This window comes from Asterias amurensis, chromosome 15, assembly GCF_032118995.1.
Source record: "Asterias amurensis chromosome 15, ASM3211899v1".
NCBI lineage: Eukaryota > Metazoa > Echinodermata > Asteroidea > Forcipulatida > Asteriidae > Asterias > Asterias amurensis.
In genome coordinates, this window is record NC_092662.1 from 13,584,277 (window position 1) to 13,609,359 (window position 25,083).

General features: G+C 41.3%; 1 protein-coding gene across 2 annotated transcripts in view; it reads left to right on the top strand.

The window, feature by feature from the left end:
• The window catches only part of LOC139948513 (endophilin-B1-like), a 29,307-nt gene extending 13,649 nt beyond the window's left edge, over nucleotides 1–15,658 (top strand). The window contains exons 1-9 of one of the 2 annotated variants that reach the window (XM_071946683.1): nucleotides 154–380; nucleotides 1,872–2,013; nucleotides 3,621–3,749; nucleotides 4,301–4,434; nucleotides 4,975–5,067; nucleotides 8,744–8,833; nucleotides 9,502–9,602; nucleotides 12,706–12,907; nucleotides 14,903–15,658. In XM_071946683.1, coding sequence (XP_071802784.1) covers nucleotides 303–380; nucleotides 1,872–2,013; nucleotides 3,621–3,749; nucleotides 4,301–4,434; nucleotides 4,975–5,067; nucleotides 8,744–8,833; nucleotides 9,502–9,602; nucleotides 12,706–12,907; nucleotides 14,903–15,013 — 1,080 coding nt within the window. In that variant the 5' untranslated portion in view covers nucleotides 154–302 and the 3' untranslated portion in view covers nucleotides 15,014–15,658. Of the gene's footprint in view, nucleotides 1–153; nucleotides 381–1,871; nucleotides 2,014–3,620; nucleotides 3,750–4,300; nucleotides 4,435–4,974; nucleotides 5,068–8,743; nucleotides 8,834–9,501; nucleotides 9,603–12,705; nucleotides 12,908–14,902 lie in introns of those variants that run through there. The other variant, XM_071946684.1, reaches the window with a different exon arrangement.
• The last annotated feature ends 9,425 nt before the right edge of the window (nucleotides 15,659–25,083 follow it).

The following is a 25,083-nucleotide window of genomic DNA, read 5'->3' on the forward strand; positions in this document are numbered from 1 at the left end:
ATCGCATTGGCAAGAAGTATGCGCCAGGCTAAATTTATCGGGTGCTTAAAAATAAATGAATGGACTGTTGAAAATAACGCAAATTAATGGTAGAGTCGTTTTCACGAGAGGGCGCCCTGTAAAAAGTGAATCAACCCCGGAAGTAGAAACCCCCAAGGTTCAACTTCCAAGATATTGCGACGATGGCGAACGTGGCTAACCTCAGCCGATGAATAAAAAAGTCGTGACATCCGGCACAGAGCAGGTCCATTATTTCAAGGCTCATTTTTAGTTTACGAAACCCTAAATCTTCAGCGTCCTTTATGGCAGCATCGGGGACAATGGACAACATGAAGAAGTTCGCGTGGCAGGCTGGTACTTTCTTGACCAGAGCCAGACAGGTATAAAAATACACGGTCTACGTGGATAATGTTGTTATTGTTAATATGTTCAGATATGAGATAGAAAGTCTGAAGACGGGTAAACGTACCGGTCAACTCAATTCAAGGTCAACTCGGCCCAAAGCCAACTCGGTCCGAAGTCAACTCGTCCCGATTCATTATCAAATGTATTTTCACTGGAAAGTTTTGTTAACAATATTTTCAACCAAGTAAAAAGTTTTTTTCTTTTATTTTGTCCTACATTCTCATTCTGAGTCTGACACTAATTTGTAAATATTTATATTATATAATGGTCAATGGAATTTCACCATGTCCTGCCACTTTCTAGTTGCAATAATGTACGTCATCGGCAGGAGGGTCACATTATCGCAACTAGCCACCTTCTGATCCCCCTGAACCACACTTTATTTAATTTCTCGGACCGAGATGACTTTGGACCGAGTTGATCAGAATCCGCTTGGTCACGACACCCTATTTTGTACTAAAATCAAGCTGTGGTGGCTGAGTCGGCACAATGTGGATTCAAATCTTGTTCCCACCACTTGAGTCATTGACTTTTTGAGCAACTGTAGCAAGACAATTACCCATTTGTTTTTTTCATCGGTCTTTCCCTACCCATAAGCATGAGAAAATGTTTGCAGCTCGTGTGACCGTGAGACAGACCCCAAATGCGTGACTCTCATGCTGGATGCATGACACTTGGTAGGTCTGCGTAAGACAGCGATCTTTATGGCATATTTGGAGCGCATAGTAATTTGTTTTGCTTGAGAATGTGCTTGCAGCACACGCACATCTATGCACAAAACTCATTGCACAATTGGTGAGTGTACCATGGAGGAATCTACTTCTAGAAATTATAGTCTCTAGAAGTAGAAGGAATCCTCCATGAGTGGACAAAGCGGCAGCATTAATAGTTTGAGTGCTTTAAGGTTGCAACCAAAAAAACAATTTGCCTGTATAGAAGGCGTATGCTGGGAGCCATCTATTGTCCATTGTTATTAAAGATGCTATGTCAGTCAGATTTTTCGCCCAAAACATTAAAAAAAAAAATTTGATTTTTTTGAGTGAATGGTATTTCAAAGAGTATCACCCACTTAACGAAAAACAGTTAAACTTCCTTTTAATGGTCAGGAACCATGACAAAAATTTAAAACGTTTCTTATAAAACACATAGGCATGAATCCCATGAGAAAATGTTTGCAGCTCGTGATATATTGTCGGGATCCCAACAAAAACTAATTTTGAGCACTTTATTTCACTGCTACTAATAATTGGCGAACTTTTGCGAGCAATGGCTCAAATGAAAGCTTGTAACTTTCTCGACCCCCATTAAAGTACCTATTGAATTTTGAATCAAAATATTTGGGTCAAATCGGCCAAACATCTGACATAGCATCTTTAAACAGAAACTGACACTTCTAATTGATGTTTTATGCAAAATTTATTTTACCTCTTCTTACACTGTTTGTTTTCATTTATTTTTTCTGTCAGTACACCGAGGAGAAGCTTGGTAATGCTGAGAAGACGGAGCTGGACGCTCAGTTTGACAATCTGCAGCAGAGAGCAGATCGCACAAAGCAATGGACAGAGCGCATCATAACCCGTACAGAGGCTGTACTCCAGCCCAACCCAAGTAAGAATGACCCATCTGAGAATGACTCATCTGAGAACAGGTTCAAATGAATGGCTCGGCCTTTGCTATAGCCAGATTGCGGAGAAGTTCTATTCTTCAATGTTGTTATTGCGGCTAAGGGCTGTAGCCATAGATCTATCTTGACCCAAGTTAGATCGACCCATCTGAGAATGACCCATCTGAGAACAGGTTCAAATGAATGGCTCGGCCTTTGCTATAGCCAGATTGCGGAGATATTCTATTCTTCAATGTTGTTATTGCAGCTAAGGGCTGTAGCCATAGATCTATCTTGACCCAAGTAAGAATGGCTGATCTGAGGCTGGTTTGAATGAATGGCTTGCCTGTGACTATGGCCAGTTTGCTGAGAAGTCCTATTCTTTTAATGTTATCATTGCGGCTAACGGCCATAGCCAAAGTCACTTAATCTTCACATAGATCTATCTTAATCCAAGTATTAAGTAAGAATGGCCTATATGAGGCCGTGTTTGAATGAATGGCATGGCTGTGGCTATGACCAGATTGCTGAAAAGTCTGTTTCGTTAAAGGGAGTGGACACTATTGGTAATTGTCAAAGACTAGCCTTCACAGTTGATGTACATGTATCTCAACATATGCATAAAATAACAAACCTGTGAAAATTTGAGCTCAATCGGTCGTCGAACTTGCGAGATAATAATGAAAGAAAAAAAACACCCTTGTCACACGAAGTTGTGTGCGTTTAGATGGTTGATTTCGTGACCTCAAGTTCTAAATCTGAGGTCTCAAAATCAAATTTGTGGAAAATTACTTCTTTCTCAAAAACTATGGCACTTCAGAGGGAGCCGTTGTTCACAATGTTTTATACCATCAACCTCTCCCCATTACTCGTCACCAAGAAAGGTTTTATGCTAATAATTATTTTGAGTACTTACCAATAGTGTCCACTGTCTTTAATGTCATTGCGGCTAATGGCTGTAGCCATAGCAAAAGTCGCTTGCCTCTCACACGGATCTATCTTGGCCCAAGTAAGAATTTGAGGTTCGGTAATCCCTCTTAAAACTAATGCCAATACAATTTTACTTGGTTTGAAACCTCATTAATTTCTCACTAAAATATTTGATTCTGATTAAAATTGATTCTTGACGTCTTTCTCAGGCATCATCAAGCAGACAAATTTGTGTAACAAGTGTTTTTTCTTTCAATATATAATTCTGGCAACTTCGATTGAGCTCAAATTTTCAAAAGTTAGTTATTTCATGCATTTATAAGTTGAGAAGCCCCAAATTAGAATACTGGTCATTGACAATGGACCCTTTTCATGAAATATGCTAGTTACATTCACGCATGTGAACAGATCCTGTTGGTTGGCAAACGCCATAGAAATGTGCACTAAGCAGACGCACAATCGCGTATGCGTCACGCAGCCGTTAGCCGTGTAAAAAACAGCGCGATGTTCCCTCATTTTTGCCAACCAAAATGTAAGTGCGCACGCTCTATGTGCAATTTACACATTTCATGAAAAGGGCCCATTGCCAAACATGTCCAGTTCCTTTAAAATCTGAAAGTTAGAAACTTGATTTAGTCGGGTTCCCTCCTTTCGTATCATTAATAAATTTGTCATTCTACAGTCAAACGTAGTGAAGATTTTGTGAATGTCAAGCTGGACCGCAAAGTACCAGACCGAGAGACAAACTCTGAGGGACTGGGTTTGACTATGATCGAGGCGGGAAATGAACTCGGACCTGGAACCCAGTATGGTAAGTTTGTTCACCCTTTCATACACTGTATATCTGTACACAGTTGTGCCACAGTTTAATTTAAAATGAGTCGCGACTAGTATCGAGGACGGGACTATTTGAGGCGCGACTATATAGTAGTAATCTTAGGTTGTGGGTTTGAATCCCACCCGAGTAATATGCCTACTGATTCTTTTCACAGAACTCGTGAAAGTACTTGGTATTCAATGCTAACCCAAAAATTAATATTCTTTATCCCCGATGCAAATTTAACATCTATTAAATTGTTGCAGTACCCGCTGCTAAAACATAGGATTTGAACTGCCTCTTGCTACTGGGCCATCTGGGTGGTCTAGTTGGTAAGACACTGCTCTAGAATTGCAAAGGTTTTGGGTTCAAATCCCTCCTCAGTAATTTTCACAGGAATCGGGCAAGGACTGAGTATGCAGTGCTAACAAACATCATTGTACTAATTTCATTAGTCGCCCAGGCCTACAGCCTTTAGTGCTTCAATGTAAGATCTTCGTTAAATCAAGCACTAGTATTCTGTTTTTGTTGTTATTTTCCTACAGGTGCAGCCCTGGTTCTGGTGGGCACCACCCAGAAGAAGCTCGGCCAATTCGAGAAGGAACTTCTGCAGACAGCCGTCACCAGCTTCAATAATCCACTGCATAATTTCCTGGACACTGATATGAAGACGATCACTGTAAGAAGCCTTGGATCTTGCCTTTGTTAGAGTGTTTGTTTATCTGTCTCCCTCTCTACCCTCTACCCCCCCCCACCCTTTTTCCCGCCTGTCTAACAGGCCTGGGCGACTAGTGCTACTTATCATGCTGTCACCATCTTGGTCATGTTCCCCGTTTCCAATCACAGTAATGAATGCTAACATTCACTGCGCAAACATGGCACCAGACTATTATTTCGTCCAGCCTCAGTTTGGTTACACTGAGTTGGAATGGAGTAAAATCAAGATGGTCACACAGTGATAACGGTCTATTGCCCAGGTTCTACACTCCCCAGGGAGCTGAGAAAGATTAGAGGAATGTTAGTGGCCCAATGACCAGGGCACTAATGTAAAACACATTGATACGTTATTAAAATGTGCGTTATAAGAACTTGTCATTAATTTATTATAAACTATTCATTTTTAACTATCGGACAGAAGGAAAGTTGACTGTATAAATATTTTGTTTCTCTCTTGGTAGACCACGTTTACGAATATTTTTCTTCCTGTATCCCACTACAGAAGGAGCGAAAGATCTTAGAAAACAAACGTCTTGATCTTGATGCAGCGAAGGGAAAACTCCGCAAGACTAAAAGTCCAGAAGCAAATAAACTTGTAAGTCAATCTAAAAAGCTGCCAAACGACCCCCAAACACCCTTGAATCATATTGGTATTTAAGGAATTCTGGGTCATTTAGAAGGTATAACATTTATAACGGGGACAAACACAATTGACAAAAAAAGTGAACTTAGATTAGAACAAAGCAGTTAACCTAAATTTGTTCAGTTTACACCCTTCCCACTAAGGCCGATTTCATACTTCCTGCGAATGCTATACAAATTTTGATGTCACAGTTGACTTGTGCTCAACTCAAGATTCACTGGGAAACAGCCATGCGACGTAAACATTCGCTTTGCATTCGCAGGAAGTATGAACTGAGCTTTATGGATTATAGAGCTAGTCAACTTTGAGACAATCCTCTGGGAATGAAGGAAATTAGAATGTGAAAAAAAGGTGTTCATAACAGAAACTAGTAACAAAAAGCTGTCTCAGTAGAAATATTACATACTGTTATTTTTCACCCCTAAAGCCTGGTTCATACTTCCTGCGAATGCAAATGCAAAGCAAATAGTGACGTCACGTCTCTGTTTTCGCTTTGAATAATTGACAAGAGTTGAACACAGCTCAACTTTGGCGAATTACTTGTTGCAAATTTGTGATGTCAATAGTCGCTGCGCATTCGCAGGAAGTATGAACCTGGCTTTATTCAATTTCTTCTTCGTGAGCTCTTTTCCCCTTTCCTTCAACCTTGAGTCCCACTGATCTCTCTTTTGCTCAATTTGCTCTCTGATACACACCCCCTTTATCAGCCTATTGGTGAAGAGCTGACACGCGTTGTAAGTTTTCACTCCTGCCTTTTTGAGACAGTTCCTGTAAATCCATATGTGATTAACGTCTGGTACATCATACTCAAGTTGTCTGCGCCGAGACAGACATTTCATGGGAAAGTCTTTTTGAAATTCGCTTCACAAATTAAAGACCTTATGCACATCATGTTGTTTGAGTAGGCAGGCCCTAATGTATTCACTACAGACTTGAGTTGTTGTACTAGACGTCCATTTTAAGGATTTTTGTTTTGGTTTATTTTCCCCCCAAGTGTTAGCTTCATTATGTTTCCAGTTTTTTAATGTCTAACCCTCGTAGAGTGCGTGGTCTATGGTCCTTTTCGAAACCACGGCTTCGGCTTCGGCTTCGGATTCGGCTAAGGCTGGCTTAGCCAGCGGTTGTTTTGACAACTGCGCGTGCTTTGGGTACACGTGCTCAGGTCTTCAGACAAGAAAAGGAGACTGAAGCCAAAACCAAAGCCGAAGCAGTGGTTTTGAAAAGGGCCTGTGTAACATGTATGGTTTGAATTAACAAATTTGTTGAGTAGTTTAGCAGGAAACTTGAAGATGGGAAATTTCAGAAGTTGATCTGAATTCAGACTTTGTTATGTCTGCTGCCTTGTGAGAAAAAAGTAGACGCCTTTCTACAGTCATGAAGGAATCATGCTTTTTAACCTCTTTCTTAAAGGCACTGGACACTACTGGTAATTACTAAAAATAATTAGTACATGTAGCAACAACTTACTTGGTAGCAAGCAATGGAGAGCTGTTGAAAGTATAAAACAATGTGAGAAATGGCTCCCTCTGAAGTAACGTAGTTTTTGAGAAAGAGGTAATTTCTCACTCAAATAGTAAAAAACTTCAGCTGAGGCCTTTAATTATTCATCTGAATGACCACACAAAGTAATGTAACAAAGGTGTTTTTCTTCCATTATTCTCTTGCAACTTCGATGACCAATTGAGTCAAAATTTTCACAGGTTTGTTATTTTGTGCCTATGTTGGGATACACCAAGTGAGAATACTGGTCTTTGACAATTACCAAAGGTGTCTGAGTGCATTTAAGCAGCTCTATTGAAAATTGGGTCCTGGTCATAAAATACAGTTGAACTCGGCGTTTTCTGGGGGTCTGTTTTGATGACTGAGCATCGAAACGACGACGCTTGACTTCCCAATACCCACACCAAAAAAAATATTTTCTTTTTTACTGGTAGGGAGTCATCAAGGTTCATCCTTGTACACTAAAATCATAACACAGATGTGTTTATTCAGAGTGCATGTATTGCATATGCAGCTCATAAACAGTGGTTAATTTGCTGGTATACGAGGTACAGGCTACATATTAGTATCTCTAATCTGTGTTGCTTAGTCGGCGGAGCTCAAAGTCTGGCGGATTTTTGTTTTATTTGTTTTGTAGCGACATGTTTTTAGCATTGTTGACCTGTTTGAAAGCATCATAGTCTCACTTGGTGTATCCCAACATATGCATAAAAATAACAAACCTGTGGAAATTTGGACTCAATAGGTCATCGAAGTTGCAAGAGAATAATGAAAGAAAAACACCGTTGTTTGGGCACAAATTTGTGCCTAATAAAAGGCTTCAGGCCTGAAGTCTTTTTATATTTGAGTGAGAAATTACCTCTGTCTCTAAAAACTACGTTGCTTCAGAGGGAGCCATATCTCACATTGTTTTTTACTATCAAAAGCTCTCCGTTGCACATTACCAAGCAAGTTTTTATGCTAAGTTTTTAAGTAATTACCAATAGTGTCCGGTGCCTTTAATAGACATGTTTTGTCTCTATAGGATGAATCATGTGCTTTGTTATGCATGACCAAATGATTGGTTTTGTTTCAGGGCTGAAAGAGTATTTCGGTTATTTTGTAAATCACTCATTTTTACTGAGGAGGAAACAAAAACCAAACAAACATTGAACTTTTTGTTTCATTTTAGACCCATGTTCAGGAAATGTAGTTTTATTTTACAGTGTGATCATAGTTGAGTTTTACTATTTAGTTCATTCCTTATGTGTTTTTTGTTTTAACATCCCAGTTGTAGAGCGAAAGAAAATGGTGTAAAAAAAAATAAAAATCTTTTTAGGCAATGCTATTTCATTTGTTTGAATGCACAGCTATGCGTTTTTGCATAAATACTGCGTGCGATATGCAGGAGTTTTGTCCAAATTTGAACCACTTGGATGCATAGAAAAATAAAAGCCCTTGATGCGACAAAAAGCCCATTCCTGTTACACGAAAGCCCCTTAAAGCCATTGGACCCTTTCGGTAAACAGTATTGTCCAAGTGCCACACTTCGTGTATCACAACTTATATATAAAATAACAATCCTGTGGAAATTTAGGCTCAATCGGACATCGGAGTCGGGAGAAAATAACGGGAAAACTTACCCCTGTTTTCGCGCGTTTCGCCGTGTCATGACATTGTGTTTATAACAAATCCCTAATTCTTGTCAACGAGAATTTATATTGTTTATTGTTTTACCGTTTTCTCAAAAAGTAAAGCATTTCATGGACTAATATTTCAAGAGAAGTCTTTCACCATTACCTTCTGTAAACCCTGTAAATTATTTGTAAATCTGTGAACTTTTTTTTTTTTTTTCTGTACCGAAAGGGTCCAATGGCTTTAAAAGAAAGAGGCTAAAATAAAATACCCTTTTCTTCTGGCAACTCACACCTGTTATCTCCATGTAATTCCTTTTCCAAACAGTGGACTTAATTGAATCGTGCACAAACCAGTAGGGCTGCTGACTGCCCCAGGCAGATTTACAGCTCATCCATTAAGTGTAATGACCCAAGTAGAAGGATGTATACTTAACCAGGTTTTGTCGCCAAAACATGGAAATTCATTGTGAAAATGGACCCCCTTATCAGATTTTGTTGCTTTTTAATTCCAGGCCGAGTCCGAACTTCGAGTGGCACAGTCCGAGTTTGATCGCCAATATGAAATCACCAAACTTCTACTGGAGGGCATTAGCAGTGCACATGTGAGTAGTACCCCGTCTCCATTTTACAATATAGCATCACTAGAGTATTGAGGGAACCTGTTCATTTTTTTGCAAATGGGGAGAGGACCAAGTCTAGACCCCTGGGGAACCCAATGTCCAAAATGATTATAGATTTAAAACAACTAGGAAAAACTGCCTTGTCCTCACATCAATGATAACAAAACCCAATCATTTGGGATGAAGCTCCCAACTCAGTACACCCCCCCCCCCCCCCCCCCCCCCCCCCCGCAATTCATATAAAGCCCCTTAAGTTATTTCTTTGCCCCCTCCCCCTCATGGAAACCTGTACCCTCGCAAGCACCCATTTATTATACCCTTGGGTAGAAAGAACCAAATAAAGTCGAGCATCTTGCTCAAGGACACCAGTCGTGTATGCTTCAATTTTGAAAGGACAAGGGCACCAAGGCATTTTATCCTTGGCAAAGGGCACCCAATGAGGAAATTATAAATTTCTACTGGGTCAAGGGCACCAAGGCAACGACCAAGGGGCACGGAGGCAATCGCACTCCGATGACTTAACCACCAGAACTTGATTTTGGTGCGCTTAACGGCTGGCCCATGACACCCTGCATCCATACAGAACACACTGGGATTATAGATCCTTCCAACCATAATCTTTCTGTTGTTGTTTTTTTTTGTTCTTAAAGTCTAACCATCTGAGTCGTCTGCAATACTTTGTTGAGGCTCAGCAGGCGTACTTTGAGCAGTGCCAGAAAGCCATGGCCGAACTTCAAACCCAAATGGCCAAGTAAGTACAACAGAAGCGGGTGGTCGGGTTTTTAGCAAAGTGGTATCTTTCATTACCTTCAGCCTCCAGGACCCCCAATTCGAATCCCATTGGGTGCACTATCATAGCATGATTATCTTCCTGTTTTTAAGTCAGATTTCTGATTTTTCTGCCATTGGAAAAATCAGAGCAGCTGAGGTTGAATTAAAACAGCCTGAAAAGTCTATGAAAGCCTACACTATCGTGTAGGTAAGCCCTTGTGCTCACAAATATTTTCCAAGTGTTTTTGAAGGACCAAATATCATGCCTGCACTATAGACCTTTTCGCAATAACCCATTGCGTAAGCGCACCTGTTGAATGAGGTGCATTCTGGGATAGCTATGGATCAAGTTTGATTCCTAGCTATCCCAGAATGCACCTAATTCCATGCCTAACGCACGCGCCTGAGTATTTGTGATACGGTCTATGTGGATTGGGTTTTCAGTGGCAACGTTACGGCGTGTTTTTTTTTCTCCTTGGAATAAGTCTTTTTGGTTTTTTTCCCACGTCTGAAACTGAAGCTTCCTTCCCAGGCAGACATCAAATCGTGAGACAGCGTTCATGGTCAATAGAGCACTTGCATTGAAAAAAAACTGCACGCATTAAAGGCTATCATTAGCTGAGAGTTGTGCGCAGCGTGAACATATTTCCATTCTTTGTCATCAAAGATAGGGGTCAAAGACGTCATAGACCTTATCGCAAATACTAGGAAAGCGCGCTGTAGGCGTTGAATGAGGTGCACGCTGGTCTAGCTAGTGCTCATGTTTGATCCCTAGCTAGACCAGCATGCACCTCGTTCAACAGTTAGCGCTTGCGCAATGTGTATTTGCGCAATCAGTATTTACAAAAAAGGGCTATGTGCAATCTGTGTATATAATTTGTAAGACCTCTAAAAATCACCTCAACATGGGTTCATATCGGTACCATTACCCATTTCTGATCCAAGACGATTCCTCCATGTGCAGTTTTCATCATTGTCTGTCAAATTCCAAGTTTGTTCTGTTTAAAGACACTCCCTGGACACCTTTGGTAATTGTCAAAGACAAGTCTTCTCACTTGGTGTATCTCAACATATGCATAAAATAACAAACTTGTTTTAGCTCAATTGGTCATCGAAGTTCCGAGATAATAACGAAAGAAAAAAACACCCTTGTCACACAAAGTTGTGTGCTTTCAGATGCTTGATGTTGAGACCTCAAAAATCTAATTCTGAGGTATCGAAATCAAATTTGTGGAAAATTACTTCTTTCTCGAAAACTACGTTACAATCTTACCATGACTACGCGTCTATATGTCCACCAAACATGACTTGGTCAGTGTTTTGTCTACAGAGGGCGTGTTGAATGTAAACAGAGGTCTATACATGTACAATAGACAAAAACCCACATTTTTGGTTTTGTTAGAGGTAGCAGCGGCCAAGCCTCCATGTTAGCCATGGAGGCACAGGAAATGCCCGAGGTTCTGCAAGGGTAGCTAAAATTGAAGGTCAGATGTGATGGGTCAAAGGTCAGCACAACTGAATGTGTTTTGCTCTGGTTAGCCTGTAGTTCTGCATGGTTTTTATGGTTTTTTAAAAGTTTGTTCATTTCATTTTTATCGAGCTGCTTGGTGAATGAAGTTGCTGAGTGCAAACATTTTTTGTTCAGTAGAAAACAGGTTACCGGCCAAAATACCATGTGATGTAAACTGGGCCCAATTTCATGGCTCTGCTTACCGTAAGCAAAAAATCAACGGTTGCGGAAGCAGGGAATTGTGCGCTTAATTAACGCGTATTTCACAGGTTAGCAGGGAATGTTTGCTTGTCCGCGTGTATACTTCAAGTAACTAGGTATTCTTTGCTTACACAGCTAGCATAGAAATTTGCTGCTTGCTGTGCAAGCGGAGAATGTTGATCGTAAGCACAGAATTCGGTGGTAGGCAGAGCCGTGAAATTGGGCCCTGTTATTTACTGGTTCCCTGTTAATTTGTTTCCCCCGTAGAAAGTGAGCAGTTTTGTAGTTCTTTGGTAAGAAAAAAAAAATTAATTTTAAAAATGTTCTGCTGCAGCAGCTCTGTAAAAATGGTGGTTTATTCTCTTGGTGGTGGATGATCATATTTGTGCATGCCTCTACCCTCACCCAGCTTTGGACTTGACTACATTGGGAAAGCGAAAAATGAAATTTTCAGTGTATGACTGCTGTTATTTAAGCAAAAATGGAACAAACAAAAATTCACTGCCTTGTTTGCTTTTGACCTTGAAGGGAAGGTATACGTTTAGTAATCAATGGCAATAGAACTTTTGGTTATAGAAGCCTACAGCACCTTTTGATGGTATAAAGCATTTAGAGAAACATTGCACTTCGTAATAAATGTAAAAAGATAACATTTTTTTATGCCCCAAAATTTGAATCTTAAAAGCATTACCTCGTTATTCCTTAGAGGGATCACTCTTCCTGAGTGGACATTTTTATAATTATTATAATAAATAAATAAATAAAAAAAATTTAAAAATGATTTGCTCCGGATTTACGGTGATATCACAAAAATGCAATCACCTTTTGAAATGAAATTGTCACATGTTGTATTGTATATCTACATTCATACAGGATTAAAGCAACTGAACAGTTAAAAAAAAATAAAAAAGGGTATACTTTGCTTTTAAATCTACAGCTTAGAAATCCCAAAATAGCTAACATACTCAATAAAACAAATTTTGCACAGTTTTGTTTGTTTGGGCAATAGGTCAATTGTATCCACTTCTGTATGCTTCCTTGTTGAAAGGGCATGGCAACAAGGCATTTTTTTGTGTGTAAAGGGCACCCAATGAGGAAACTGGAAGTTTCTACTTGAGCAATTCAAGGGCGTCAATGCAATGTCCACGGGGCATGGAGGCAATTGTCTTTGTTGCCTCCGTGAAGTATCAGGCCTGGGTATCGAGTAAGAGCTAGGGTTGAGGTGGCACCAATGCGCATAGAATCTCTGCAGCTGAAATGTTTGAATAAAAAGGAATTGCATGTGCTTCATTTATAATCAAATCTTTTCCCGCTCTTTTCCTGTTCCCCCTTTTTCTCTCTCGTTCGTCTTCTTCAAACCCCCATAATGCAGTATTCCAGGGTCAGTTTGTAACATCCGCCAATATATCGTCCCGGTGGCCGGTGCCAATTCCACGACCCCAACCGCCCCGCCCATAGGGGGTGACATTCTCCAAGATAGCGCCTCGCCTGCGCAAAACGGCAGGCGAAAGGCACGGGTGTTGTATGACTATGATGCGGCCGACCAATCAGAGCTATCCTGTCTGGCAGATGAGGTACGCACCAGGAGTGTCCATTTTGTTTTTATCTCGCCCATAAATAACCTGGGATGAGAAATTTCAGACTTTTAGCTGAATTCAGACTTTTTAAGTCGGCCTGATGAAGAAAACTAGCCGTGACCTTCTCAAAGAAATTTGCCTTTTGATCCACTTTTCTAGGGCTGAGGATACAGTTCCCAAAAACTTGATCCTTGGAATCTATAACTTAAAAGGCCGGTATTATAGTCGGTCATGCGATGGTCGTTGGATGGTTGCGCGATGGAAATCTTGACCCGCGATTAAAAAAAAACCTAGTTTATAGGCCTCAACGATGACTTTAAACTGTGATTTTTAGGATCGCGTGTCAAGATTTTCTATCCCGCGTGTTTCTCGCGACCGACTATAAACCTACCTTTAGGGGTATATATCAAAAGTTACAAATGCTGTAATTTCACAATGCCTCTAACATTTGGATCCTAAATTCGGACTTGAATGTCTGCAATGACTCTCACCCCTGGAAAACATCACAAATAATAGCCGCGGAAGTTGCCAAGAATAAAAGTTTGTTTCTAGGAATACTGAAAACATTTTTAGTTTTCTTCAAAATGTTTTATCTGGTGAGCTACATGTACTGTACCACTTAAAACCAGCCAACTGGCAGGTTTTGAGTTGAACTCATTTGCCTGAGCCGACGAGTCACTACATTTCCTGGACAACCATTTCCACATTTCAAAAGAAACCATAGTCTTTTTGGGGTTTAAAGGGAAATACTGAAAACATTTGGGTTTTTTGGGGGAAGTAACTAAAAGTTGGTAACCTTTTAGTACAATTATGTATTCAATTTCTTTTGTGGGGGTGTTGGCTCCGGAAAGAGCTGGTGTGGTCTCGACGTTTTGAACTTTATGCTATGCTCACTTCAGACTACATCAGCTTTTTTTTCAGAGCCAACAATCCCACAAAAGAGATTTAATAATTGGTTGTACCTGCAACTTTACTAATTTTTATTTACTTTTTATTTTTCACACCATCAAAAGCTTCAAACACCAATTTTTTGTCAGAGTTTTTTTGTTTGTAACTGCACCTTCATTCCATTTTATCATCGCTTGAATTTTCACTTTGGCTTTGGCATTTTTCTGGTGTTGGTTGAAAATGTTGTCTCATTTCGCTTGAATGCAAGGCTCCGTGCCCAAATTGGTGGCTGTGGCTGTTGCTAAGGGCTGTTGCTAAGGGCAGCCTATGCTTCAATGCATGAAGACACGGTGGCCAAGCTGTAGCCACTGTCACTAATTTACAAACAGCTTTACTTTTGAATGTTTTTGTTAATATCGGCCAATTTCAGCAGAAGTTCTTTAAAGTTTAGCAAATTTTTCTGCTTGGCAAAAAATTAACGGGGACGCATTCGCAAGTAATACTTGTTACATAGTATTTTAGCTGGTAACCGGTTTCTGCTTAGCAGAATTTTTGGTGCTAAAGAAATTGTGCTTGGCTTGATGAAATTATGCCCTGGGTCGGCCCTATTACACAAAAAGTAGCTAAGCACAGCAAAATTATGCTTACCAGAAGAAGGTTATCAGCCAAACTGCCATGTCACAAGTACAATTTGTGACTGGTATCCCGCTCATTTCTGCTTGGAAGAAACTTGTTCAGCAATATTTTCTGCTAAGCAGCTCTTTGAGCCTAGGTCATACTTTATACTAAAGCAAGGGTACACAATTGGAGACTCTCCCCCCCCCCCAAAAAAAAAAAAACAACAACAACTTTCTTTCACTTTTTCGAGAAGTATGACCCGGGCTTACTAAAACCGCATTTAAACTCAACCCAGAGAGGTGGATTGAGATCCGGCATTTTTATCTTGGCCACAGATCAAGATCTGTGGCACGTTTACACCAGTGCTTGATCCAGCTCTGATCTCAATTTTGACCACAGCAGGGTGTGAAAAAGCGCTTCTTAAAAACTGATTATTATTATTATTATTATTTTGATTTATCTAATCTCCTTTATCTCACTTTGCAGTTAATCACGGTGTATACCTTGCCTGGTATGGATAAAGATTGGGTGATGGCAGAGAGGGGCATGGACCAGCAGGGCAAGGTACCGCTGACGTATCTTGAGTTTGTGTCTTGAATCAAGAAACGAGAAAAACGAAGAAAAAAAATATGTATAAAATTTAAACGAAGTTAAAGGGCTGGGCACTTTTTGAAGGATGCAAAACACAATGTCCACAGATTTACATTAAACTTACACAGGTTGAATATGATGACAGTAGAAAGCTTCCCTTAAAATATTACTTGCTGAGGTGGTTCAGTTTTTGAGAAATGAGTAAAACAATGTCACGAATATACGTTTTACTTGCTAAAATCATTTTCGTCTCACTGTTTTACACATTTCTCAAAAACTACAGCACCTTAGTAAGTAATGTTTTAAGGTAAGCTTTCTACTATCATAATCTTCAAACGGTGTAAGTTTAATGTAAATCTGTGGACATTGTGTTTTGTGTTACAGTACAAAAAGTACCAAATTCCTGCAAACAAAACTTTAATTGAGAACTCTGTAAGCCTGTATTATAAATAATTATAAAAGCTCATTTTGTCTTGATAATGCTTTCTCGAATATTATTGCACTAGATTATTGGAACTGTTTATTTAAGTGAAGGCACAGCATTGGAAACATGTGACTCTTTCAAAATGTGTTTACATATGAGAGCCTGGAATTTTGCAGACACAAATTGTACACTACTCAACAACAAAAAATACTCATGTAGAAACTATATGTGACCCTTGGAATAAGTACGGGCATGAAACGGCAAGTCTGATCATATAGTAGCTCTTTAGTTTTATTGAGATCTGTAAACGGTGAATCTGTTGGGTGAAGACACGCAAAGACGTCAGTTAAGGTCTTCGGCCCAAAACAGAATGCTCATACAAAATATACAATAATAATTACATAAACTAAACTTTAAAAGAATAAACAATGAAACGATAAAACAATACTCGCGGTTCGCGCCAAAATTAAGGACGCGACCGCCATCTTGGATTTAAGGCAAATTAACGGTGAAATGCAATATAAACAGGTTATTTCCAATCCCAGAAGCAATGATAAAATAAACTAAAGGATCTCCAAAATGTTACATTCAGTAACACTGCTAAGATTATTAGGAAAGGCTCTAGAGGTAATAAATATATCTAAACACCGCAAATCAATAAATAGCTAGCGTGATGTTGCAAAAGCAACCAGATATCCACTAAAGTCAACAACATTCTATAAACAAATTGAGACTTGAGGATAGTGCTTATTACATACTATTTAATCTAAGTAGTAATTAGGAAAACATTTAAATGCAAAATATAACAAGATCTTTACCTGTTGGGTGAAGACACGCAAAGACGTCAGTTAAGGTCTTCGGCCCAAAACAGAATGCTCTTGAACCGGAAAGCAGCCCGCAGAGGGCGCTAGCCATGCAAGTAAAGCAAATGATTACGTAACATAAAAATAAACGTGGGGGGGGGGGGGTCGCATCGCACCCGTGACATTATTCCCCCTGGAGAAAAATGTCGTCCTCGGCATGCAACTAACATAACCTATGTTACATATTTACACAATGGAAATTTTACAACTTATGAAAACAAAATGGTGGCAAATGTCTTCCATACCATCCAACCTTTAAACAAAACTCTGGTGTTCCAAGCATTTAGTTAGAACAACAAAAAGGTAAGTATTCTATAACTAAGGAGCAGAACACCAGTAATTTAAATACATCTCTAAATGGTTCCTTCAAAAAAGACTCTGTCATTTTGGTAGACAAAACTTAATGCAGAAGTTAATTACATTACAACTTCAATATCTTGACACATTGAAAGTAACAATTATAACGAAATGAACATAACTCAGAGAGATTTTTTGTTTCTTTTTCTCTATAACAGTATTATTTAAATAATACTTCGTTATCTTCATTGAGTTACAATCAATAATAATACAGTGTATATACAATTGGGGGGGGGGTTATTAGATGGAACTGTGTTCTTGCAGAAGGAGACGCAGACAAGCTTTTCTTCTTGTCTTAGCCATAGTAGGCTCTTTCCACTTGTCGAACAGTCGTCGTCCATTGCATATCTTTTCTTGGCGTGATGTATCTCGTGCTTGCAGTTGTTTGGTTTGACCTATGAAGTCATAGGTAAACCTTGTGGGCGGCTGTCTGTTTCTGATAGGTCTAGGGCTCGGTGGCGAAAGATATACCGTACTTTCAGTGTCGTTCGACTCATCTGTAACATCAATAGTTTGGGTTTCCAGTAACTCAGGGGTAAGTTGCGGTGGTGCGACAGGAGGGGAAACTTCAACGACATTGCTTGGCTCAAGATCTATGATTGGTGTGAGGACAGGAGGTGATAGTGACGGAGATAGTGAAGGAGACATTGACGAAGATTCAGTTTCTACTGGGATGAAGTCTATGTCTATCTCTTCGTCGCTAGTTTCACTATGATCCATGATAGTTGGAACTTTCTCACTCTCCTGATGTTCGTCTGACTCTAACTGGGTTTCCTGATGTGGTTCATCGGCTGTTGTGTTGTTCTCTTCTAGTGGGAGAAACATGCATGGAGTCAGCATGTTTCTGTGCACAGTTCTTTCTCTACCGTCACCGAGGGAGCGGAGGCTGTACACAGGTAGATCTTTGTGCTTTGAAATCACAATATAGGGCTGTGATTCCCATCTATCGGCTAATTTGCATGTGCCAATGAGGTTCTTGTTTTGGATGAGGACTCTGTCACCTAGACGTAGAGGAGCGATGGAGGAACCTCTGTCATACAGGCGTTTCTGTTTCGACTGCGCTTGTTTGACGTAGTCGCTGGCCCTTGTGTATGATTTCTGTAGTCTTTCTCTCAGCTGCTCTACATAGTCCGCATAGTTTGAAGTAGACTCTCTCTGAGTGGAATTGAGTCCAAACATCAAGTCGACTGGTAGATTTGGGTGTCTACCAAACATCAGGTAGAACGGAGCATAACCGGTGGAGTCGTGACGTGTGGAGTTGTATGCGTGTGTCATTATTTCGACGTATTGCTTCCAGTCTTTCTTCTGATTTTCTTCTAATGTCCCAAGCATGTTAAGGAGCGTATGGTTAAAACGCTCTGTGACGCCATTTCCTTGAGGGTGATACGGGGTAGTTCGGCTCTTTTTGATGCCACAGATCTTGCATAATTCTCGGATGAGTTGGCTTTCAAAGTTGCGACCCTGATCAGCGTGTAGTCGTACAGGAAATCCGTAGTGCTGTATTATCTTTTCCCAGAGTATCTTAGCAACTGTGCCTGCCTTCTGATCGCGAGATGGAAACGCCTGGGCATACTTGGTGAAATGATCTGTGATTACCAAAATGTTTTCATAGCCACCTTTGCTTCTTTCCAGCTTGAGGTAATCGATGCAGAGTAATTCCATAGGCTCAGTTGTGGTGATGCTGACCAAAGGTACACGCGTTTTTGTAGACGGAGTTTTTCTTAGGCAGCATCGCTTGCATTGTTCACACCAAGTTTTGATGTCACTTGCCATCTTGGACCAAAAGAAGCGGGTTCTTGCGATGTCGAGCGTTCTTTCGTAGCCCAAGTGACCGAAATCATTGTGGAGTGATGTCATTACTGTGTGTCGAAATTGTTCAGGGAGAACAAGCTGTTCGGCTGTTGATCCGTCATGGGTCTTTCTGAGACGATAGAGTACGCCGTTTTTCATGTGAAGCTTTTCCCATTGTCTTAGGTACATGAGGCATCCGAGCTTTTCACAACTCCTCTCTGCTCTGGTTGGTTTTCTTCCTTTCTCTAGATAGTGTATGACTCTGGATATGTCCGTGTCACTTCTCTGAGCGGATATGATGTCTTTCTCTTGTAGTCTCGGCAACTCATTTGATGGGAGTGACGTGTGACTCTGTGTCATGACATCGCATCTTGCAATTGGAGGTTCGATGAAGGGAGTTGTTTCGGGTGGGTGACTGTTGCAGATAGCTTGCACGATGTGGGGAGGAATTGTGATTGCATCCTTTTGGAATGACAAGAGACTTCTTGAAGTATCAGCTTGCGATTTGCGAGAGAGTGCATCAGCCGCTCCGTTGTTCTTTCCGGGCTTGTATTTAACAGTGAAATTGAACTGAGATAGTGCCGCAATCCATCTTTGGCCTGTCGCATCTAGTTTGGCAGATGTAGTGACATAAAGGAGAGGATTGTTGTCTGTCAGCACGGTACATTGGTTGCCCAGAAGATAGTCTCGTAGCTTGTCAGTAATCGCCCACTTCATGGCTAGGAATTCTAACTTATGTGCTGCGTAGCGAGATTCGGCGGGGTTGAGTCCTCTGCTTGCGTAAGCGATGACTCTCTCTGTTCCATTTTGGACTTGGCTGAGGACAGCTCCGAGCCCTACTCCTGATGCATCGGTCTGGAGTATAAACGGGAGTGAATAGTCGGCGTAGGCGAGGATCGGTGGAGATGTCAAGTACTGCTTTAACATGTCCATCGCGTTCTGACACTCTTCTGTCCAGATGAAAGGTGGGGTTACAGATGGAGAGGTGTTTTTGGTATTCTTCTTCTTTCGTCTTGGGTCACCAGCAGTGAGCTTGTAGAGAGGTGAGACAACGTGTGAGTATCCTTTAATAAATCTTCTATAGTAGCCAGTGAAGCCGAGGAAGCGTTGTAGTTCCTTGCGATTAGTGGGGGTTGGCCAGTGTTCTACTTGTTGCGTCTTCTCTGGATCAGTACTAATGCCTTTGTTCGAAACGATGTGTCCGAGGTATCTAACTTCTTCTTGGAGGAGGTTACACTTGGACGGCTTCAGTTTCAGACCGTGTTGCCTCAAACAGGAGAACACTTTAGAGAGGCGGTCGAGATGGTCTTCGAAGTTGGCAGAGAATATGATGATGTCATCGAGGTAGAGAAGACACGTGACGTAGTTTTGCTCTCCGAGACAAGTCATCATCAGACGTTGGAATGTAGCTGGGGCATTTGCTAAGCCGAAGGGCATCCGATTACATTCAAATAGTCCCATGGGGGTAGTAAACGCTGTCTTAGGTATGTCTTCGTCTTCCATTTGAACCTGCCAGTAGCCTGATGTGAGATCTAGAGTGGTGAAGAGTTGAGCATTTCCAAGAGCGTCCAGTGCTTCATCGATGCGAGGGAGAGGATATGCATCACGTACAGTTTGGCTGTTCAGGCGACGATAGTCAATACATATCCGCAGTGAACCATCCTTCTTATGGGCTATCACTATCGGTGAGGCGAATGGACTGTTACTTCTGCGGATGACACCTGCTTCTTCCATGGCCTTGAGATGATCTTTGACAGCTTGGTATTGTGAAGGAGGAATTCGGCGGTGAGGAAGTCGAAAGGGTTGATTGTCTATGAGTGGGATGGAGTGCTTCATCGTCGACGTACATCCAAAGTCTAGGGGACTGGATGAGAATACGTCAGAGTAATTCTGAAGGAGACTCTCTAGCTGCTGCTTTTGTGACTCGCTGTCTAACTTCGCTTTGGATAGGTCAACAAGTGGTGTATGTTTAACATCTCCTGGACTTTCATGGACTTGGCTCAGCTGATAAGAAGGAGAAACATCTTCGTCTTCCTGTCTAGCTTGTAACGTTTCGTAGTCTTCATTGAGTGGTAGATCATCAATGCGCTGGATGTATGCTAGCTGTGCGAGTTTGCAGTTGCGTTTGATGGTTATGGGCTTGGCGGAGATGTTGCAAAGTCTCACGGGTACTTGGCAGTTAGATTCAACATCTGTGACCAGGTTGCTAACTTTTAAAGATGAAGAGCTTCGAGGAAAGTTTTCAACTACTGCAGTGTACGGACCTTTGCCAGGGGGTGCCTGACAAATGATGTCTACTTCTTGGCCTGCTGGTATCACTCGGGGGTATCGGCCGATGTACCTAGCGTAGCCGATGGTACCGTCGCTGTGGCTACCAGGTTCTGAAGCAGAAATACTGTTGAAGGCTGCATACCATGCAGAGCTCTTCGGAGGCAGGAACTTATTACTCTTTGTCACTTGATGGTCTCTCTTCACTGCTCTGATGACATTAGTACCAATGAGGACTGGAACGTTTCTACGGTAACTGTCTGCTTGTACAACAAATGTAGGAACATCCTTGTAGACGACGTCCATTATAGTGATGGTTAAAGGGATGACACCTCGGTGAGGAACGCTGTGCCCACTAGCACTTTCGATGGAGACTTCTGAAGGAGAAATTTCCATGTTCTGGAGCTCAGGGTTTTGCCTCAAGATGTCTTCCGTTATCGACGTGATCTGGGAGCCAGAGTCTATTAGGGCAGTGTAGTTCACACCATTAACGTTGACGACGTCTTCGTTTGTTGGACCAATCAATTGCTGGTGATGGAGAGGTATGTTACCACCGTGGCATATTGAAGACAGACGTGGTGCAGTGTTTGAAGGAGAACTTACTACTGGGCTCGCTGATTCCCGGCCTCTGACGGCTTGCCCATTGGCCGTGGGCCGTTGGAGTTTAAAGGGGCACTTCTGCATCCTTTGGCAATATGACCTTCATTGCCGCATCTGTGGCAGTAGAACACTCGTTGACCAGAGGCATGTTGGTCTGTTCTTGGTTGCTGAGGTCCACGTGGAGTTTGATGAGAGATATGATCTACCCTCAGAGCTAGTTGATGGACAGTGGCGAGAAGTTCTTGTAACACATCATGATCGGTAGTTGGTTTGGGGCTCTTGACATCTGGCACTTTCGGTGAGGATTGCTGATATGGAGGACGAATCTGCTGCAATTGTTGAGCTTGAAGCTTGGTTCCTGTCTTTGCAGCTGCTGCAATCCTAGACTCTCGTTCCAGTTGACGAAGTTCAATTTGAAGTTCCCGAAACGTCATATCTCTGGGCTTCATCGGTGCGAGTCTCTGTGTAACTTTCTCGTCTTTGACGCCTCTCATAAATTGTTGCGTCAGCATACTGTTTCTATTAGGAAAAGGGCGACTTAGGGTTGACTTTTCCTCTATGGTTCTCAGCGTTGCCTCTAGTTCGACGGCGTAGATGCTCGGTAGTTCGGTGGGATGTTTCACACGCTCATAGAAGCTGGCTAATGGATCACCAGTCAGGAATACATCTCCGAACTGTGCTTTGAGTTCTGCAAAGGCGTGGCTTGGGGTCTGATGTGTTGGATGGAGATTGAGTACAAGTTTTCTTGCAGCGCCACCAAGATATCTCACGATGGTAGAAAACTGGATTTCTTCAGGCATCGAAGTAGTTTCGATGAGATAATTCACGTCTCGGACCCAATCTTCAATGGCGATTGTTGCACCTTGGTCACGCCCTGTAAACATAGGTACACTTTTCACTTTATGTGATGGAAGTAAACGGTGATGAGATGAAAGCGTAGTGGAGTTGCGGTCAGGTAGGTGGTGATTCTGAGGTGTGAGAACTGGATAGTCGGTTGAAGAAGAACCTTGCCTCGGCGCTTGGCTAGACCTCAAAGGATAGTCATTTGAAGAAGACCCTTGCCTTGGCAATGTGGTAGACATCATTGGAGTTGACCGTTGTGCATGAGTACCTGGAACTGATTGATGCAGTGAGCCTCGGGATAGTCTTCGCTCGATGTTTCCCAGTTGCGAAAGCATGCGATCGGTTGTTTGCTGGATGTCGCCTAGTTCTTCTTGGAAGGGAGAGGTATGTTGAGGTCTGTTCGGAAGAGTTCGACGAGATGATCTGTGACCAAATGCTGCTGTGGACGATGGGAATTCTTCCTCGTCAGACATGCTTCCAAGAACACAGTCCAAAGATAAAATACAGAGTGACAAAGTATGCAAAAGAACACAATTCAAAAGTATCAAAAATGGTCATCAATGCAATACCTTCACAAAATGTAAAATGGCTGTCAGAAAAAATGATAATATCAATCCAACTGAAGCAATCATGAAATGCAATCAATGTAACCAATGCAAAAACAAATCAGCAATAGCAAAATATAATCTTTGAATGCAAATTGGAACACATCAATATTCAGAAGAAGAAAAAATTCTGTACGCAATTGAAGTACCAGAAACAATGGAATTTTCGTGCGACAATTCTGAAGGAAATGACTTCAATTATCTCTACCCAATTGAGGTAATAAAGAGAAACTTTCACACAGCTGGACAATCAAAATGTCTCAAATACAATACAAAAGAATTTACAGGTGTTCTTTTACACCCCAGGAATTTAGCATCGCCAAAGGCAAACAACAATGTATGGACTAAAGTTCTTTTCAGCTGAATGAGAACTTTAAGTACCTACTCCCATTAAGTGGACACCTGTCTAAATGCCAGACAAGATTAATGACTCCTAACAATACCAACAATACCAAATCCGAATCCAAAATACAATTGAGACTTGATTCAATCAAATTCCAATAATGTCAATGTTCATAATGGGAATTGTTCATCAGCTGCTTGTCTGGTGGTAACAACCGAACGCACTCTTAATCGGCACAGTGGAAGAGTACAAAGGAGGTCTTTAGTCCGTGTGACAATGCTATTGTGTTTATTGTCCTGATGATGGTGCTTTCCCGATCGTATGAGTTTAAACAACTATGAGTTTGTCCAAAATGGAGGCGATCGAATTCTTTGCGAGAGTTCGTGAAATCTGCAAATTTTTATTATTGGCAAAATGTTCAAGAACACCGCGATAAACTTGTTCTTGATGTTGGCGAAAATGTTCAACAGTTCCGATCGTGAAGAAAAAACATCCGGCACTCAGGGGCGTTGAAGAGGCTGGATAAGATTGCTCAATCACGGGTGATCCAAGTCCGATGGTAAGGATACGGCGGTCCAAAATTCTTCACGTCTGGAGTGTTGAGGGTCTCTCCGATCCGCGGGGCAGGGTTCAGGGGGGAAGGCCGCTCTGCCCGCTGGAACCCGGCTGTCCTGGCTGGGGATGCCTTCAACGTCTTGATGGGGTAATCTGTACCGGTCACAAGATTGACGGGTATAATGTACTCTGACGATCAAGTGATGCTTGATGCCGTCGTCGATATGCCCGTACCCGGATTCTCCACCAAATGTGACCCTTGGAATAAGTACGGGCATGAAACGGCAAGTCTGATCATATAGTAGCTCTTTAGTTTTATTGAGATCTGTAAACGGTGAATCTGTTGGGTGAAGACACGCAAAGACGTCAGTTAAGGTCTTCGGCCCAAAACAGAATGCTCATACAAAATATACAATAATAATTACATAAACTAAACTTTAAAAGAATAAACAATGAAACGATAAAACAATACTCGCGGTTCGCGCCAAAATTAAGGACGCGACCGCCATCTTGGATTTAAGGCAAATTAACGGTGAAATGCAATATAAACAGGTTATTTCCAATCCCAGAAGCAATGATAAAATAAACTAAAGGATCTCCAAAATGTTACATTCAGTAACACTGCTAAGATTATTAGGAAAGGCTCTAGAGGTAATAAATATATCTAAACACCGCAAATCAATAAATAGCTAGCGTGATGTTGCAAAAGCAACCAGATATCCACTAAAGTCAACAACATTCTATAAACAAATTGAGACTTGAGGATAGTGCTTATTACATACTATTTAATCTAAGTAGTAATTAGGAAAACATTTAAATGCAAAATATAACAAGATCTTTACCTGTTGGGTGAAGACACGCAAAGACGTCAGTTAAGGTCTTCGGCCCAAAACAGAATGCTCTTGAACCGGAAAGCAGCCCGCAGAGGGCGCTAGCCATGCAAGTAAAGCAAATGATTACGTAACATAAAAATAAACGTGGGGGGGGGGGGTCGCATCGCACCCGTGACATATAAATAAATTGTAAACTTGTGGGTACAACCATGTGTAAATCTCTTTTGTGGCAGTGTTGGCTCCGATAAGAGTCGGTGTGGTATTGACGTTTCAAACAGTATATTCTGATCTCGGGGGTGACTAACGAAAAAGTCTGAAACTTGGATACAACTTCAAAGGTTTGTTGAAGTGATGCCATTTCTATCATTTGGTAACCCCTGGGGTTAATGATTCCAAGGAGCTTTTGGAAACAGTATCCAAATCACTAGAGAAGTAGACCAATTAGCAGGATTTGTTTGTTTGTGGAATTAAATATTGCCTGATTTTCTTCACCAGGCCGACATAAAAAGTCTGAATTCAGCCAAAAGTCTGAACAATCTCATCCCTGTCATCTTCAGTAAGAAATACAGTCAATTTTTCACTGTGAGCAAATGG